Here is an 18,230-nt window from a genome sequence, read left to right as displayed (position 1 = left end):
AACAGTTGCAGATCTTCTCGATGGGTTTTATTGTCAGGCTGATGTTTCATTAATCAGAGCAATGCCTTGTGGGAACTCCTTTGCATGGTGCGTCATAGGATACACAGACAAACTATCAAAAAGGTGAATATCTCTTGTTGTTGGTCTGTTTTTTGCCTCAGTGAATATAATCATGTTTACAGTGTTATTTTGTTGTCACTTTTCTTAACTTTTTTATTTTGCACCATTTAGTTGGTTTTTAAAATAAAAATTTAACAAATAAAATGGAAAATTGAGTTATTTTAAAAATTTAAATGAGCAGATTTTGTAACCCACGTTTCTTTTTAAACATATTGTGAGTGGACTCTGGAGCATAACACTGATTCCAATATTACAGCCTATATATTTTATTATTGTCTGAATTTATTTTCGATCAGATCCAGAAACATATCAGCCGATAAATCATCTAAACTGATTGAAAATCAATACAAGAACCGAAGAGTGACGTCATTGGATGCAGACTAAGCTGTAACATCCTGGCAACGTGTGGGTCAACGTGTTTACCGTGCATGCCTGTGTGCACGTGCTCCCACTCCCACGGATAGAGGAGCCTTCACTGATCATCTCAGAAATGCGCGAAAAAATCCCTTTGATCTGTCTCGCGACGAAGCGCAATCAGCATCAAAGTAAATAAAAATCAAAACAAACGTTGACGTCGTCGTTTTACAGCCGGATCTCCGCACGCGCATCTCCCTGGCAGCCAATCAGCGCTCGCGGAGCAGCAGTGGAAGCTACGCCCTCTGTTCTCACTGCGCGAGCTGGAACATTTTGTTTATGAAGCCTGAAGAGTTGTTCCAGCTGGACAGCCCGTGGCGCATCCTGACGTGTCCCGGTTTGCTCGACCCGAACCTGGCGGCGACCCCCCCTCCCCCCGGACCGGCGTCCCACCCCTCCGAAGCGCGGCCACGGCGAACTCCTTCTGCTCAGAGTTTGAGTAATGACAGATAAACACGTCCTCCCTTCATGCTTACTTTCAACAAAAAAGAAGTTATGGATCTTCGCGACGGGAAGAGGAGAAGAAAGGTAAGCGGGCGCGTGCGGACGCGCAAGCGGAGCGACGCCGCGCAGATGAAGCGCGAGGCGGTGAAAGTACTCCGCTCCCTCACGGTGGAGAACAACAACCGCATGGAGGAGGAAGAGGACGAAGACTGCTTCTCCATCAGCTTCCTCCGGACGGAGTGCTCGGGTCCGGCCCTGCTGGTGTCCCCGCGCTACAGCCTGCTGCGCGAGGTGGGGCGCGGAAGCTACGGGGTGGTGTACGAGGCCATAGCCCGGAAAACAGGGGCCAGGGTGGCCGTGAAGAGGCTCCAGTGCGACGCTCCGGAGAATGTGGAGCTGGCGCTGGCCGAGTTCTGGGCCCTGACGAGCCTGGAGAACCGACACCAGAACGTGGTGCAGCTGGAGGAGTGCGTCCTGCAGAGGAACGGCCTGGCCCAGAAGATGAGCCATGGAAACAAAAGGTCCAAACAGTACCTGCGTCTGGTGGAGACCTCCCTCAAAGGTACCACAGCTGTCATCATGTTTGTTACTGTGCAGGAGAAGCAGTGCTGCTGGGTCTGAAAGGAAGACAGGCCTGCCATGCAGAAAAGTCTCCAAACCTCTAAATCATGCAGGGTTTTAGGTTAAAACAACTTAAGTAGAAACTTTTGGGTCATTGCACAAAAGGCATAGTTCTCATGTTGCTGCACCATCAGTCTGCATGTTATAACAAGCATTTAAACTCTTGTAAAAGCACTAAAAAGTGCAGCTTGTGCAACTAAAAACTGTGGCTCAGCTCAACAAAATCCTGCTTTTTACTTTCACTTCTTAAAATAAAGGCCTGTTTTGTGATGCTTTCCAACCCGGCGCTGATGTTTGGACCCTTCTTGCAGCTGGATCTGTCCAAACCCAGTGTCCTGGCTCCGCACTGTCTGCTGGCTGCAAGGTCCAGACCCTTAGAAGAGTTTTAGTGAATTTAAATTGATTTGCTTTCGCAGCCTGCTGTATTGACAGTGACGTCTTGTACATTACCTATAGGAGGCACAGAGAGTACACTGTGTGTTCCCTCCGCTCATGAGAGAACACAGTGTACTACTTGGCAGCGCGTTACAGAGTTGCTTGTTGACTGAATATTCACACACGCAGCAGTAAAATGAAATATACTGAAGTGCTTTGGAGCTGAATTGTGTGTTTATTAACCGTCAGTCACAGCTGGTTTGTGTCTTCCTTTGTCTCTGCTCAGAAAGCTTCAGAAATAACTGTAAACCTGGGAAATAATCTTATTTAAAGTAATATTTTGCTCTAAAGTGCAGATATTCTTGTAAAGTCCCTGCCTGACTGAGTCTGGCTGTGATGCCCTCCTTTAGCAGTGGGGCGGTTATGTAAGTGTCACCATTCAGGCTCTTTAAATAAAATATTAATCCCCATCCAACATTGTTTCAGTCGTCATGAAGAACGACTGAAGGACTCAGGAACCGATGTGAAGGAGTTGTTTTTAACCCTTTGTGCTGTCAGAGCTTTTGTCTTGGTTTGTGTAACCTAGTTTCCTCGGTGTGAGAAGAAGTGGTGGGCGGCCGCGGCACGACAGCCTACACTGATCATCAGGGCAGGTCACTGCGGACGTATGACGCGCATCAGACATTTTTAAGTTCAGTTTCACTGCTGCTGCAGGGTTTCTGCTCGTCCAGGCGGTCTGGTCCGCTGCTGCTGGACTTCTGCAGAACGGAAAGTTTATGTAAAGCCGATGGAAGCAGGACGAGGAGTCCCAAAGATGCACAGTTTTATTTCTTCCCTTTTCTTTTCTTAGTCTGAGTCCCAGTTGTCAGATAGTTAATAATGAAAAGATAATGATAAAGAAAGTGTGTTGATGTGATCAAACAGGTAAAAGTTGGGAGTGTAAGCGGTGGGATTCATCTCTACAGAAGCATTGAAGTGCTGAGTGTGTGTTCAGGGAAACTGCCACCCTCGTGCAGTTTGCAGAAAGCTGAGAGGCTCGTCGGCTGCCCCTGAAATGTGGAAACAAATCTGCAGAGGTTTCAGGTTGGAGGCCTGAAACGTGACTCTCTGTGGCGGTGTCTGACGCACGCCATCACAGGAAGGCACCGCAGCAGCAAGCGTGTCTGAGGTGTGGAAGCGTGCTCAGAACAAGCACCGTCTTCCTGCTGCAGCTCTGACATCTCTGTTCTCTTTCCCCTGCAGGCGAGCGCATCCTCGGCTACCCAACAGAGCCGTGCTACCTCTGGTTCGTCATGGAGTTTTGCGAAGGCGGCGACCTGAACCAGTACATCTTGTCTCGCCGGCCCGACCCCCAGACCAACAAGAGCTTCATGCGCCAGCTGACCAGTGCTATCGCCTTCCTGCACAAGAACAACATCGTGCACCGCGACCTGAAGCCAGACAACATCCTCATCTCCCAGACGTCCGGCTCACCTGTGCTGAAGGTGGCCGACTTCGGCCTCAGTAAGGTTTGCGCGGGTCTGAACTCTAGAAGCGGCGAGGAGCACCCGGCGACAGGAGCTGGGGGCAAAGTGAGCAACCTGAACAACTGCGCCAACATCAACAAGTTCTGGCTGTCGTCAGCCTGCGGGTCGGACTTCTACATGGCGCCCGAGGTGTGGGAGGGACACTACACGGCCAAGGCAGACATCTTCGCCCTGGGCATCATCATCTGGGCCATGGTGGAGCGGATCACCTTCATCGATGCAGAGTCCAAGCGGGAACTGCTGGGCACCTACATCCGGCAGGGCTCGGAGATCGTTCCCGTTGGCGAGGCTCTGCTGGAGAACCCCAAGATGGTGCTCCACATCCCCCAGAGAGCCAGGAGCTCCATGTCGGACGGGGTGAAGGTGCTCCTGCAGGACATGCTGGCCGTCAACCCTCAGAACCGCCCGGACGCCTTCCAGCTGGAGATGCGGATGGACCAGGTCACGTGTGCGGCGTGACAGAGCCCGCCTTCCCTACACCGCTTCTCTTTTACCCCAACTGCTCCAAAAAGGGACCCTCTCCTCCCCAGGTAAGCTCCCTTCTTTACTTCACACATGGCTGCAGAGCGGCCGATGCGACGCGCGATTAGTGGGTTTAAAGCGAGCAGGACTCGCCGCCACGGGCCTAAAGGGAACGCCGCTCATCGTTAACCTAAAAACCGCTAATCTTCCTTTCAGCTGACGCCGTTAGTCTTCCTGCCGCGGTCGCCGTCTGGAACACGTCTCGTTGTTTGTGTGAAGTCGCTGTGGTTCCCGTTTTACTGTTTACAAGAGTTTTTATGGCTTTCCACTGACAGGTCGGGTGTGAGGCTGAAGGGAAGACAAGCTGAGTGAATCCTGCTGCATGACTCACGTCAGAGACCTGCCAGCAGTCACAGTTAAACCAGTTCAGCCACTGTTTTAACCCGGTCGGGGAAAACACTTCCCTTTTCCCTACGTTACTGAAAATGAAAAGAATCAAGTCACAATAAGCAACAAGGAGCTGGAAAGGCTGCAGGTGACCCGTTGGCCCAGTCGCTTCAGTTCCAGTAAAACCTAAGCTGCTGCCGTGGCGACCCACGTCACCGTGCAGGAAACAGGATTAGGAGCCAGAGCAGCAGTCGCACAGACCTGAAAGTAAGCAGTTCAGACAGTAAGATAGTGTTTTACAGACGCCAAATAACGCTAGCTGCTGCAGACACGCTGTGTGTGTAGGCGGCGTTAACGGTGACGGTAGTGTAGGGCTGGGCGATATATCGAATATACTGGAGATATCGTGGCTAATCCTCTGTGCGATATAGAAAATGTCTATATTCGTCATATTGGAGTATCCTGTTGTCACGCAGGTGTTTTTAGCTGTGGGGGGGTTTCCTCCCTCCTCCTCGACTCTGCACCGCTTTGCACAGAGAGTTAAAACAAGCGCACCTCGTTACGTACATAACATGAGCTACGTGCTACGTCATGAGAGGCAGCGTGGAGCCACTTTCTCGCTAAATCTGCCGACTTTTTTTGTGAAAAGCGACAAATCTAGCGACTTTTACAGAAGTTATTGAAGACTTTCCTGGTGTTTTGGCGACTGACTTTAAAGCGCATATTGTAAAGTTATTGTCAGAAGGAGAGTCTCTCCCCGTCCTAAAGCACTCAGTCGCTCCGGCTGCAGCTGCAGCCAGTCAGAGGAGCAGAGAGGACACCTGCACGACTCCACCTACAGTCACAATGAACAGCCAAATCCACCACTGATCCCGCTCTGGATTACAGAGTGGGACGTAAATTACAAAGTTTTTCACGTCACGCAAAAATAATTAATTCTGTTTGATAACATTCACAGCCTCTGTCACTTACTCGCCTCATCCACTGTGTGTGTGACACAAGCATATTTATCTGGCTCCTCATGTCTCTAGAAAGTACAGAAAGCAGTGGGAATCAAATCCTGAATTAAAAACTGTCTGAAGCCGTTTATTGGAGACGATACGAGGACATTCTGCCTGGATTATAAGACTGATTTCTACGCTAAACTCTGCGATTAAAAAAAGACACGACAACTCAAAAACGTATCCATAAAGCAAAGCCTTATAATAGTTCATCATTTGAAAAGTCCCCCCTAGAGCACCTATTTTCATACGTTGCATTTATTACATCATGCAAAGTCACTTTATTTTGTTTTAAAATGACATGTTTCTGCCACTGCTTTAACTGTTCAATAAATACGGTTTTGATCAGTTTGCTTCGTTACAATTTCATCCTTTTGGCATGAATGTTTAAAATCAGCATATCTTAATGCAGTATGAACAGTTATGTTTTAATGGAGACACAAAATCATCTTACTGATGGGATTGTATGCACCAAAGCATTCATTCAAGGCTGAGGTAAATATCGAGATATTTATCGTATATTGTGACATGGCATAAAAATATCGGGATATTACTAAAAGGTCATATCGCCCAGCCCTACGGTAACGAGCCGCGTTGATGGCTTCAGGAGGTTGGCACATCAAGCCGGTGTTCTGGTGTTTCATGTTACCCATGGAGATGCCATGCATGTTGTTTCTGCAAACCGTCATACGTCCACGCGAAGCTCCCGTCTGAACAGCTGGAGCACAGTGTTGCCCAAACATTCCTTCTGTTGTCGCATTAAAATCAGTAAAAGAAGCCTCTGGTCGCTCTGCAAATCCACCAAACTACCATCAGAAAGAGAAACTTTTAGATTCAAACTTGTTTGAAATAAATAAACAACTTTCAGTTTCATGTTAACTTCATATTATTTGAAATATTTAGAGTTTTCCATCATTATAAATGAGATTAATATATAGCTATGTGCTCATCTTGCCCACCAGACACGTTGCTGCTTTTCTGGGGTCGTTTGCAGCGTTGAGGCATCCTACCTTCATAAACGTATCTGTAATTTGACCTTTGATCCCAGTGACATCATTTCCTGAGTCATACCTGTGGATTCATGATCTTTAAGCCGACTAGCTTCCTGTTAGAGGACATTCTCTGACTTGCATGTAAAATATGTGCTTAGTTCTTCTCTGACGGACATCCGTTCAGCCTTCAGGAGGATGTTTTGACACGGTAGCACATTTCACCTGAACACCCATTCCAGCCGGGCCTGAAGCCGAACGGCGCTCGCGTTGTGGGCGTGAGGCACGGAGCAGCTGTGTGCTGGCAGAGTGAAGGAACGTTGTTGTTCGTGTAGATGCGTCTCGTGTTCGCACCGGGCAGCCAATGATGTGACGTCTGCTTCCATCAGAGCACGTCAGGCTGCTGCAGACGGATTCCTGTCCTCCCGTCTGTCCAGGAGACGCCATTCACTCAGGTGCATCTAAGGTCACACAGTTCCCCCCCGCTCAGACACGCTGCCATGACACAGCCATCTGCGACGTACCTGATTGGTCCAGAAGACGTAGGAGCGTGTTGATTGGTCGAACCAGTCGTATAAGCTGAATTGTTAAAATGTCATCCATGTGCACGATAATAAGTCTTCATATTAACGTTAAAATGAAACAAAGAGGAGAGTCTGATGAGGCTCCTGCAGCGGCCGGGCCGAGTCCCGACTGTAAACAACACCTGTTTATTTACGTTTACGTAAAAAAAACGTAGCTCAGATTCATCCGAGATATTTAACTCCACGCGTTGTGCTAGAAGATACGGAGCTCTCGGAATATTTTCATCTGAAAGGTTTCACAGAAAACACATGAAGACAATAAACAAGATGAACTTAATACCTAGATAAATAAATGACAGATAAGACTTTTCAGTCATTTTTATAATAAAACAAAAAGACAATAATGTGGTTAAAATATGCTTTACAATAATATGTTTCCCTTTTTCCTTTCCTGATATTATTTATCTATTTATTTGATCTTATTAGAAAACAACATCAGTCTTTTTACATCTGGGATGTGGAAATAAAAGGTGGAAATAAAAGAAAATAAAACAACTACTGGCTTTTATATAATAAAATACATAAACACATCATTAAAGTTCATTTAGACATAATTATAAAGATCCCTCCTAAGGAAACAAAATGTGTTTATTGTTTACCCCTTTATATAATCAGTAAGCAAGAACAAGCCCTAAACAAAGACAACACTAAGGCTGCGACAACATGCTTTTGTCCCGATTCGATTTAATGCCAATTTTTTTCGGGTGCCGATTCATATTAATTTCAATTCTCACAATTCCTCGATATTGCTGATTTTTGTAGACTAAAAACAAAATAAATATACTGCTCATCAGTATCATTTATCTTGATTTCAATGAGGGGGAAAAAAACCCTGGTTGCCAGACCATCATTCTGCTGCTATAACGCCCTGGAAGATGATAAAAAGATCAATAAAAACAATAATAATGACAAAAATTTTATAATGGATTATTTTATTTATTTTAAAAAAAAATTTCTTTGTTAAAAAAATCGATTTTAAAGTTGTGAAGCAAAAAAATCCCAATATTCGATTTTTTTTAAACCCCAAGAAGATACGATAACTTCTCATACATGCCTACATACATGCACACAGATGTGCATACATGCATATGTATTTAGACATATATATATATATATATATATATATATATATATATATTTATTCTAGACATTTATTTTGTTATGAAGCTGAATCTGCATTATGTGCATTATTTTTTTTTTTAGTTAATAGTAGTTTTTTATCAAAGTATTTATTTATTGTTCAGATCCGTAACCTTATAGAAGCGGAACTTTTGGCTTTTTTTCAGACTTTCAGAGCGCTGCTTCTGTAAACTCTTCTGAGTGAAGCGGAAAGAAAACGTCTTGTTGTGTCTTGTTTGGTTTTTATGCAGGTAAATATTTGATGACTGATTTAAAATTTGACTTGGATCTGTGTTCCAGGTCCGTTTGCTGCACGATTGCAGATTGCAATTCCACAAATATTACGATTTAATTTCAGTTCAGTTTTTACTAACAGATAAACATAAACGGTTTGCTATAACAGGAGAACTTGGACCGCTCACGGAGAACTTCCTGCTCATGCTAACTATAGCATGTGAGGCCATAAGTACGTTAAATAATGCAGCCATTATTATGAATAATAATCCCATTATGATTGGATTATTGATGTATATTTAAACACAGGCAGCTGTAGGTCACCCTCATCTGAGGAACGAGGAAAGAGGTTCAGGAAGTGAAACATATTAATGTCAAACTGAATTGCACAGAAATGTAAAGTAAAGACTTATTACTGTGCTGGAAACCCGTCAAGCTGCTTCCTGAGGAGTAAATGTAAAGAAGACCCCCCCCTTCAAATTAAACATGCGAACTTATTAGGAAATAACTTGTGGAGTCGTGACGGGGAGGAAAAGTGTCCCTGCAGAATGGGAATTGTCTCAGTTTGCTATCTGGAGCGGAAACTCCTTGTAGCACATCAAACGGCCGCTGAGTGGATGCTCAGTGACCCGGAGCGAGCGTCTGTTTGTTCGAACCCGACCGGGACTCGGCGCCGTAGCTGTGAGATGCTTTCATCCATTATCTGTTAACCCTTCACTGTAAACGCCGGCTCAGATCCCCCGCCTCATGACATAACACCTCCCAGCTGTCCGGGAGGGGCGGTGATGGGCTGTAGAGATGCTGTTGCGTGTCGGCCCTCCGCCTCAGATTGGCCTGGTTCTCCGGCATCATGATGGGATTGAATGTTACGCAACACAGTACTGGTTCAGTGGGAAGAGCTGTCCTCTGCTGGAGTGAGGGATTAGTGGCCGTAAACACAGACAGAGCGGTGGGGGGGCAGTCGTTTCTGCTACATGGTGTATTTATGTCAGGATCTGGTCGACTGATGGAAGCAGGTGACGTCACAGTGGCCACGTCCCCCATTACCTGCACAGGAAGGGTCTGATGGGACGGTATGGAGGTCTGATGGAACGTTGTCCCTGGCAGGGAAGGATAATCAGGCAGCAGCGTAGGGACGTGTAAAAGAAAGAGGAGCTCCAGAGAGACCATGTCCCACGAAGCTGCTTCTGTCTGGATAAAATGAAACCTGGTTTTTTTACTGGTTTCCAGTAAAAAAACAGGTTTCCAACTCTCTAAAAGCAGTTGTTTCCAGTTCCATCGTCTTTTCCAACGGTTTCCACCAGAAAACGTGCACAGAAGAAAAAATGCTGATTTTATTCAGTTTCTCTCACATTAAAAGCCCCAGTGTGTGAAAATGACTCCCATCCAGGAGTACGCTAACAGCTGAATGGGAGTAATCTAAACTGCCTCGCCGTTTCGACGCCATATTACCGAAGCTACGGAGAGTCACAAATGTCAAAAGTCCCGTCGGGTGGTGAGGTGCAGAACTGCACATAATGCTGTTTCGTTATCGATGCTGATGCTCTCCATGTATTTGCTACCAAGCTACTGCTAATGGCTAATAGCGGCTAATAGCTAATAGCCGCTAATAGCCACTAATAGCCTCTTGACAAATCAGCTGAAATAAATGATGAAACACAACAAAAAAAATGGTAAAATAAGAGTATAGACAGTCCTTTAAATGGTAAGTTGATTGATCTATGGTCATCTTTGCTTGTTTCTGCCCCAACAACACACAGTAAGGCTAACAAGTTTGTCCCCTTTCGGCTACTGTAGTCAAAGACGGCGATGAAACATGGCAGTCTTCTGATGGGTACGCAGCCACCTATGTATTTATAAATAACTAATTTTAAGCTACAAGATGCCGTCATTTGGATCCGATCGGGATTAGACTTTGGTAAAATACGTATTTATGAAAGCTTCCAGGAGATGATCAATAATATGTTTTCATTTAAACATGCAAATAAACAAGCCTGAAATCTTTCCCAGGATACGTTTACCAACCAGATACACTGTGGGGAATAACGTCGTCGCTAACAGCCACAACGTGATGTTGCAGTTTTATTATCTAACGTGTGCCGTTATGATTCAAAGTGTCTCTATTATAGACATTTCAGTCTAGTTTGTTTTAATCGGCAAGTCCATAAAGGCCAGAGAAATAATCATTTCCCACAAACCCCTTCATTCATGTTGTATTGATCCTCTCAGATCAGCCTCTGCCAGAAACAACAGAGAAAGCTCCGCCCCCTGCCTGTAAGCTGCATCTGATTGGTCAACTGCTAGGAGTCGTTATACTGAGCAGTAAAGGTGGGCGTGGCTTTCTTCTCGTGAACGTACACAACCTAGAGATGGCATTGCAGTGATTTGACGCTATATAAAGTTGAATTGAATTGAACCTAGAGAAGATGACCAATCCCTCCCCGGGACGTCGCTAAAATTTCAAAATAGAAAAAACTCTCTGAGACCAATAGTTTCCGTTGCCATGGAAACGGATCGTAGATTGTGCTGGAAAACTCAAACACACGTTTAGGTGATAAAAAATGGCTTCGCTCGTATGTCTGATGAGTATTCATCACTATAACACTGTAGAAAGCTCAGAAAACTAGACATAGCATCATAGAGCCGCTTTATCAGCTTATTTATCTCCTAATAAAACTGCTGTTAATGCGATTTCAATTTCAGTCAAAATAATCGTGATTAGAAATTTTGTCATAATGGAGCAGCGCTAGCGGAGCGTGAGACTTGCCGTCTCTTTGTTTGATGCCTTCCTGGTCTCGGTAAAAATCCGAACTTTCTGTGTGGTGAATCAGACATGCGTGTACGGTTTGGTCGTGTAACTCGTCCTTTGTCCTCCTCCCCGCCCTCCCCCCGTCCTCCTCCCCGCCCTCCCCCCGCCCTCCTCCCCCACCTCCTCGGCTGGACAATGAGCGCAGGGCTTACGGAGGCTTTGCTGGGGAACATTTTGTCCTGTCGCTGCGTGCCCGCCATGTGCCGCCGCTGTCCTACCCCCCCCCCCCCCCCCCCCCGACCCCCCCCCCCCCCCCCTGCGTGCCCCTAAAGAATCCTGTTTTTGTGTTTTTATTGAGGTCTTTGCACGAGCGAGGCGTTTTCAGGGTGTTGTCTCAGGAGCAAGTCTTCATGCGCTGCAGTAAACATGTCGATGCCTCTGAGGGCTGTATCACCCCATCTAACTCCCGTTTGGCGAGGGTCCTGACTGTACTCTGAAGGAAACGCTGTGGTCAGACGAGTACAGTATGTTCTGTAAAGGTTCGGTCAGTGGGGGGTACCAATGAGCCCCTGAGAAATGCCAGAGAGGGGCCGCCTGTTCAGATCCGGGAGCGGATGTGACCGTCACATTTGGCGTTCCTGACGCTGCTGTAAAAGTCAGGATTCAGTGGCGGAGGAGGAGGTCGTAAATTCTCCCACTGGGCCCTCGGGGCTCGAGGAAAGCTGCACAAACAAGCCGTTGCATAAGAGTGGAACACCTTTCTGTGCTTTTGTCTGTTCAGGAAAAAGGAAAACTGGTTTCTGTTCAGGAATCTGATCCTGTATGCAGCCGTCCAGCAACGCCGGGCTCCTCTCAGCCCACATCTCTTCCACCCCGCTGTCCTCATTCTGGGTTGGATCTAATAGGTTTACACCCATTAAGCTGCCAGGAACCTGTCCAAGCTGAGCAGGGCTGATGTCCACATTCGTCTTCATGTTGGATAATGAGGCTGATAATGTAGTTCTGATGTGTGAATAATAGATGAGTGAAGGTGTGGTCGCATCTGTTGCAGATGGAAAACCAGCTGAAGCTGAAAACAAAAGCAGGATTGTCTGAGAGATGCAGCTAAATAAAACATCAGGCCGAGCTGACCGCCACAGATTCTCTCTGTGACGCCATTTCAGCTGTTTTTTAGGGTCTTAAATCGAATCTGCTCTGCAGGAACTCTGCCATGCATGACTCGAGGTTTTTTAGCTCCATCTTTACAGACTGGAACCAGTTCCTTCCCTTTATTCCCAGCTTTAGAAGTAACCACACAGAAACACAAGACATGGCCGTGTTTTCTCAACGTCTGCATCTCATCCTGGAAAATCTTATTGCTTATTTTCACTTTTGTCATCTTCAGATGTTCCCCCCTCTCTTTAGACGGGGCATTGTTCCCTCAGGAGCGGTGCTGGCGGTTCAGAGGAGGGTCGGACCCGTCCGATCAGGGAGGTTAAAGCCGTAAACGACACGTCTGTTTGGTTAGAAAACAGAAACACAAAGCTCTTTTTAGGAATTCTACCGCTTTGTTTGTTTTTCTCTCCTTTTTAAAGCCGATTGTCTTTTTCGCTCCGTCAGTTTAACATCAAATCAATTCGGTTCAATCTATTTATTGTCCTCAATGGGAAACGTGATTTTCACTAAATCCAGTCACACAACAACCATAATTTAAACAATTTTAAAACCATTTAAAAGAAATGTAAAAGTAAATAAAGATTTAAATAAAGAAATGCCTCGAGGGAATGAAAACACGATGAGAGATGGTTTAAAATAAAACGACATGGAGACTTTCGGAGACATGGAGCTAAGTTTACATAAGCAGTGGTTTAAATGAACGGCAGCTGAATGAGAGGTGTCGCTCTGCATTGCTCTGAAACCCCAAAACCACAGCGAGCCAGAGAGAAGCGAACGCCCTCCCACCAAAGGAAATCACAGCTCTGTCTCATGTTATTAACATGAACATACAATTGTCTGGTTTGGCTCCTTTTTTCGTACTTCTGCAACAGAAAGCAGAATTTCCGGTTTCACTACGGCTGGCATCTCACAGTGAGACGTTTGGGGTTCGTTTTACAGCGTGGACACAATAAGAAGCGGTTCTTCCTCCAGTTTTCAGGCGGATTGAATCCCTCTAGTGGGCCTGCAGACCCAGAAGTCCGGGTTCCAGCCCCCAGTTCTGAACGAGAGCTACATGAATCATGTTTGCAGCTTTGTTTACACGCAGCCTGAACAGTTAGACTAAAAATCTAACGCGTGTTATTTACATTACGTGTCTATCGGCCAGCAGAATGAGGCCGGAACCAGGTGTCTTCGGTATGCAGATGCGAAACCAGCGCGCTGCTTGGAGCTGGGACATCAAAGTCGTTCAGTAGGAGATTAATGAGGTGTAATGTTTCCCTATAAAGCTAAGAACAGCGATAAAGTGGTCATTTCTCAGGGCTTGATGGCAGCGCCATCTCTGTGGCCTGTGCTCGCCTGCAGGCCTGGTTGTGTAAGACGTTCGTGCTGGCAGTGTTCTCAGATATAGCATGTGGCCTTTTAAAGGCATAAATCCGCTTCAGCGTTCAGACAAAATGCTTCGTCTGCTCCTCTTAACGGCATGGAAAGTGTTGGATGCTGCGGCTGAGTCAGCCTGGAGAGTGTGCTTTCCCGTCTGAAAGGACGAGCTGTGAAACGGACTGGATATTAGCTCCGTGTTTACGTCGTCGCCGCAGTCGTTTGTGTTCTAAAAGCTTGAGCAGAGTTCCTCCTCTGTTTAAAGCACGCAGTGGTATTTAGAAAGCTCATCCTCAGCGGTGACCTCAGCACTTTCCACGTCTGCAGTCAGCACTTCGTCCTCCATTCACCATGTCAGGCTTGCGTGCCTCCCGCTAAGCCTGTGTTCATACCATGTGCTGTGCTGTTATGCAACCTATGAAAAGAGGAACAAACCGCTGCTCGGCTTAGCCGCTGCATGTCAGCCTCTGAGCTATAATTAGAAAATGGCGTTAAACTGGAGCTGGACGCTTCTGCAGGGAGAAAACATGGCCAGGTGTCGTTTTACTCCAGGTAGATGCAGAGGCGCTGCAGCGTGTCGCTGCCGAGACGCAACCCGACGCCCTTCTGCATTTAATGCATCTTTATACGTGTGATCTGGGTCTATAGTCATCTCAGCCCAGATGTTGCTACAGCGTCAGTTTAGCCACTGAAACCATTTATGCAAACTGCTTTTATCTGACCTAACAGTTGTTTACTGTCCCGCCAGTTCCTGTTCCGCCTCATAACGACACGCGTGGACGCAGGTTAAATCATGTGACATGTCGGTGTCAGAAAACCCTCCGATCATGCATCAGTCCTCAAAGCCAGTGAAAGTGTAAATGTTTCAGTGTTTCCTGCTTGAGTCTGATGGTCTGGTTGGTTTTGTGTCTCTGCAGCTTCGCCGGCTTCGATGGCCCGGGACTCCAGTGGAAAACGGGACTCCAACAACCGGAACTGTGGAGAATCCACAATTTCAAGTCGAGCTGGAGGTGACAGAAAAGCCAATCATTCCAGGACTCTGGGAAAGAAACAGAATGCAAATCTGACCCCAACACAGCGCTCCCTTTGCCATCCTGAAGTCTGATCCCGGCGTCAGCGGGTCGGATGACGGGTGGAAAACGCTGGAGTGAAATCAGAGCACTTAATGGATGTGAAACCAGGTTTATGACGTTATTGGTTTTATATTAGCTGATCTCTCTTCCCTACAGTCTGAGTGTTAGCCTGCTCTTCATTACTCGTAATGTCCTCGACTGTGGCACAGGTACCCAGACCGTACCGCACAGGTACTCAGGCCGTACCGCACAGGTACCCAGACCGTACCGCACAGGTACTCAGGCCGTACCGCAGAGGTACCCAGACCGTACCGCACAGGTACTCAGGCCGTACCGCAGAGGTACCCAGACCGTACCGCACAGGTACCCAGACCGTACCGCACAGGTACCCAGACCGTACCGCACAGGTACCCAGCCCGTACCGCACAGGTACTCAGGCCGTACCGCAGAGGTACCCAGACCGTACCGCACAGATACTCAGGCCGTACCGCAGAGGTACCCAGACCGTACCGCACCAGTGTTCTGTGAACTGATGAGAGTAATAGATTACTCTGCTGCCCCTTGTGCCTTACTGACAGTTCACACCAAGTGCGATTGGATCTTTAAATTAAACGATTTTATTGGTGATGTTGGAGGCTCACGAATCGTGACGCAAACGCCTCATTTGGAGCATGCGTCTGCAGAGACGTGCAGCCGGCCAATTAAATCTTTTGTTTTAAGGACGTTAAACTTCTTAAGAAATTCTCCATAATGTCAGAAAAGAATGTTTTTATTTGGTGCCCCTGAAAGACTCAAACACTGAGGTGCAATTATTATTCTGAAATCCAGAAACGTTGACGTAAATGAAGAGACACTGATAGTTTGTAAAGCTGTGCCACATTCCCGCGTCTCAGACACAATGTGAATATTAACAGGTCTGTGTTGAACTCCGAGCAGCAGGCCGTTATCAACGCCATAGTCATGTGCAATCGTAACCAAACAGCGTCCAGCAGGGAATGCAGACCGATCTTATGGGCATTAGTTCCTGTTGAATCCAAAGAGAACCTGTTGGACCGACGTCTAGAATCATTGCAATAACATTCATTCATTCATTCATTTTCCGAACCGCTTATTCCAATTCAGGGTCGCGGGGAAGCTGGAGCCTATCCCAGCCGGCTTTGGGCGACAGGCAGGGTACACCCTGGACAGCTCGCCAGTCCATCGCAGCATTGCAATAACATATTTGCTAAATTAATGCACGACCAAGAAACAAATTGTGATGATTTAGTGACCTGGCATCTGTTCCGGAGCGATGAATGTTCTGAGAGTGGCGGTTCCGGACTTTTCCAACACACAGAAATCTCTGACACGGTCAATGATATCATTTCAGCGAGGAAACTTTCATTTGATTAAGAGGTACTGAGCATTGATCAGGGATTGCGATGGGAAGAACGAAGTGAAGCGGCTCGTTCCGTAGTGTTACACCTGAGCGGTGGGGAGCAGTTTCTCCGGACCTGATCGGATTTAGAGACTCCTAACAGGAAATTTGTAGATTTGCCATCTGGAACTGATCTCCAGAGGCAGGTGGGGGACACTCGCCGTAACGGCGTCCTCCCTCTCCCCAGACTCTGTGATGGCTGCGCTGGTTGCAGCTCAGCGAGGCACTCTGTAGTTTCCAGAGAAGTTCCAGGAAGACAGAACATGCAAAAACCCAGCAAGCGGGGAGCAAAGCTTCCGGGGAGAGGGAAGGGTTTGCACGGCTCGGCCAGCCTTCCCTCTCCAGCACAGACGTTGTATTTCACAACACTTCAGTGACTCGGCAGTAGTCGTAGATGTTTGCGGCGTTTCGTGTGATCCTACCTCATGCTCAGCACTCTTAAACATCTACCTTTCCTGTCTCTTTGTTAAGCTTCTCTTAGTTTTTGACTCAAGGGGCACTTCGCTTGAGCAGGATAGACTCTTACCTCAGACTCAGCGTCTTATCTTTACCAACCACTTTTCATTGTGGTGTTTTAGCTACAAGTAACGGTCGACTAGCTTTTCCTTCTCTAGCAACCTGCGCAACACCTTCTCTCTTACTACAGAGCTGCAGTAATCCTTTACAACGTAGCTTCGTTACGTTTCCTGAAGGTCTCGTGTGTTTAAAACAAACCATCCCTCTCTGTTGGGATGTACTGACACCTAGTGGCTCAAGCTGCAAACAGCAACAAACTGAGCGACATCCAAAGCATGAAAACTGGTTTTTAAGCTGGTTGATTGTCCCTTTTGGGCTACTGTACTAACATGACAGGAACGTGTCTTTAGATATAAATCTGTGATGTTGAGGAAAAGCAACACTTTAATTAAATTAGGGATCAATAAGAGAAATCATTCCCCACTAATGGACTGTTAGTGTTTTAATGCAACAGTAAAGGCAGACATGAAGTCAAGCCTTTAACGTATTAATTTTCACTCTCAGATACTTATGTTTGACTTTTACCCACCAGCTTGCCTCCATGCGCAGGAAGTTCTCATGTTTTTAGCTGTGTGGGGAAATGAGATGGTTTTGAGCCCACTGAGACCTAAACGGTTAAAACCAAACCTTGCAAGAGGAATGACGTGTGGAGCTGTGTGTCATTCTGGGACGTAACTCTGGCATGTTGCTTGCAGACCGCTGTAGAAAATGTTGTTGTTTCCTTTCTGTGTGTTGCATCTCAGCTGTCGTCTGCAGACGTGTTTTCTGAGACTTAACCCAGTTAGAAGTTGTGGTTTAACAGGATTCGCCCCATCCTGCCCTGCTGCCACTGTGTTGTCTCTCTGTCAGCCAGTTTATGTAGCTCTCTTCAGATTATTGATGATTCCACTTGAACACTTGACACTATGCAACAAATGGTTGACTGCCTCACTGTAAACTCCTCACAGAGCCGCACCATCTCAAACCGCCGTGTTTCACGTAGAGCTCATACTTCCAGTGTGTACAGAGATGTGTCCTTGTTCCTGTAAAATAAGAAATGTTTTTGTTATTCAAGCTGACAGGAGCCATTAGATGTTTGAAAAGCATCGTTTTTTGTTTTGCTGTAAATATGTTTGACAATTTTTCTTGGAATAAATGATCAAAAGAAACGAAAGACTGATTTTTTTTTTTTTTTTTTTTTTACACTCAAAATATACAGAAAAATATACAGAAAATAATAAACATATGTTCACGAAACTACAGGATGATTCACACATCACTCAGTTTGTGTCCCACCTTGGCGTAAAACTGCATTAAAATGTGCATAATCCTTATTTAATGTTTATAGTCTGTTCAGACAGAGGCTTCTTCAGGTCGGACCTTCACAGTTAATAGTTTTACTACAACAACAAAGTATTTATTTGGTTATTTATTTAAAAAGTTTAATATTCATCTGAATTTCTACATTTTCTCTGGACTGAGGAGGAACTATGTAAACAAACAAACAAGAAAAATTAGTCTAGTTAGGAAATAAATGTTGCAGGTAAATAAATTTATTCTTTATATAAAATAAATATTTATTATATTATTAAATATTTATTTTATATAAAGATTTCTACAGAATTCAGCTGAATTTAGTTTGTTTTGGATGTGAATGCAGGTTCTCACGTTTGTTCATCCTCCTTACTGCTTTTACTTTTTAAGAT

At 45.9% G+C, this 18,230-nt stretch overlaps 1 protein-coding gene across 1 annotated transcript; it reads left to right on the top strand.

Annotated features, from left to right (window-relative positions):
* The first annotated feature begins 826 nt into the window (after positions 1 to 826).
* stk35 (serine/threonine kinase 35) lies at positions 827 to 17,675 on the top strand. The gene is made up of 3 exons (XM_079238715.1): positions 827 to 1,540; positions 3,217 to 4,030; positions 14,457 to 17,675. The coding sequence occupies exons 1-2, from the start codon at positions 1,003 to 1,005 to the stop codon at positions 3,957 to 3,959; spliced, it is 1,281 nt and encodes a 426-aa protein (XP_079094841.1). The 5' UTR covers positions 827 to 1,002; the 3' UTR covers positions 3,960 to 4,030; positions 14,457 to 17,675.
* The last annotated feature ends 555 nt before the right edge of the window (positions 17,676 to 18,230 follow it).

This window comes from Telmatherina bonti (genome assembly GCF_933228915.1).
Source record: "Telmatherina bonti genome assembly, chromosome: 4".
Classification (NCBI taxonomy): domain Eukaryota; kingdom Metazoa; phylum Chordata; class Actinopteri; order Atheriniformes; family Telmatherinidae; genus Telmatherina; species Telmatherina bonti.
This window is presented reverse-complemented; position numbering and strand designations above follow the sequence as displayed.

What these genes read in the sequence shown, in the direction of transcription:
- stk35 (XM_079238715.1), top strand. Translation starts at nt 1,003, where the DNA reads ATGCTTACTTTCAACAAAAAAGAAGTTATGGATCTTCGCGACGGGAAG. An exon ending in GGTGGAGACCTCCCTCAAAG is followed by an intron (nt 1,541 to 3,216) that starts GTACCACAGCTG and finishes TTTCCCCTGCAG; the next exon opens with GCGAGCGCATCCTCGGCTAC.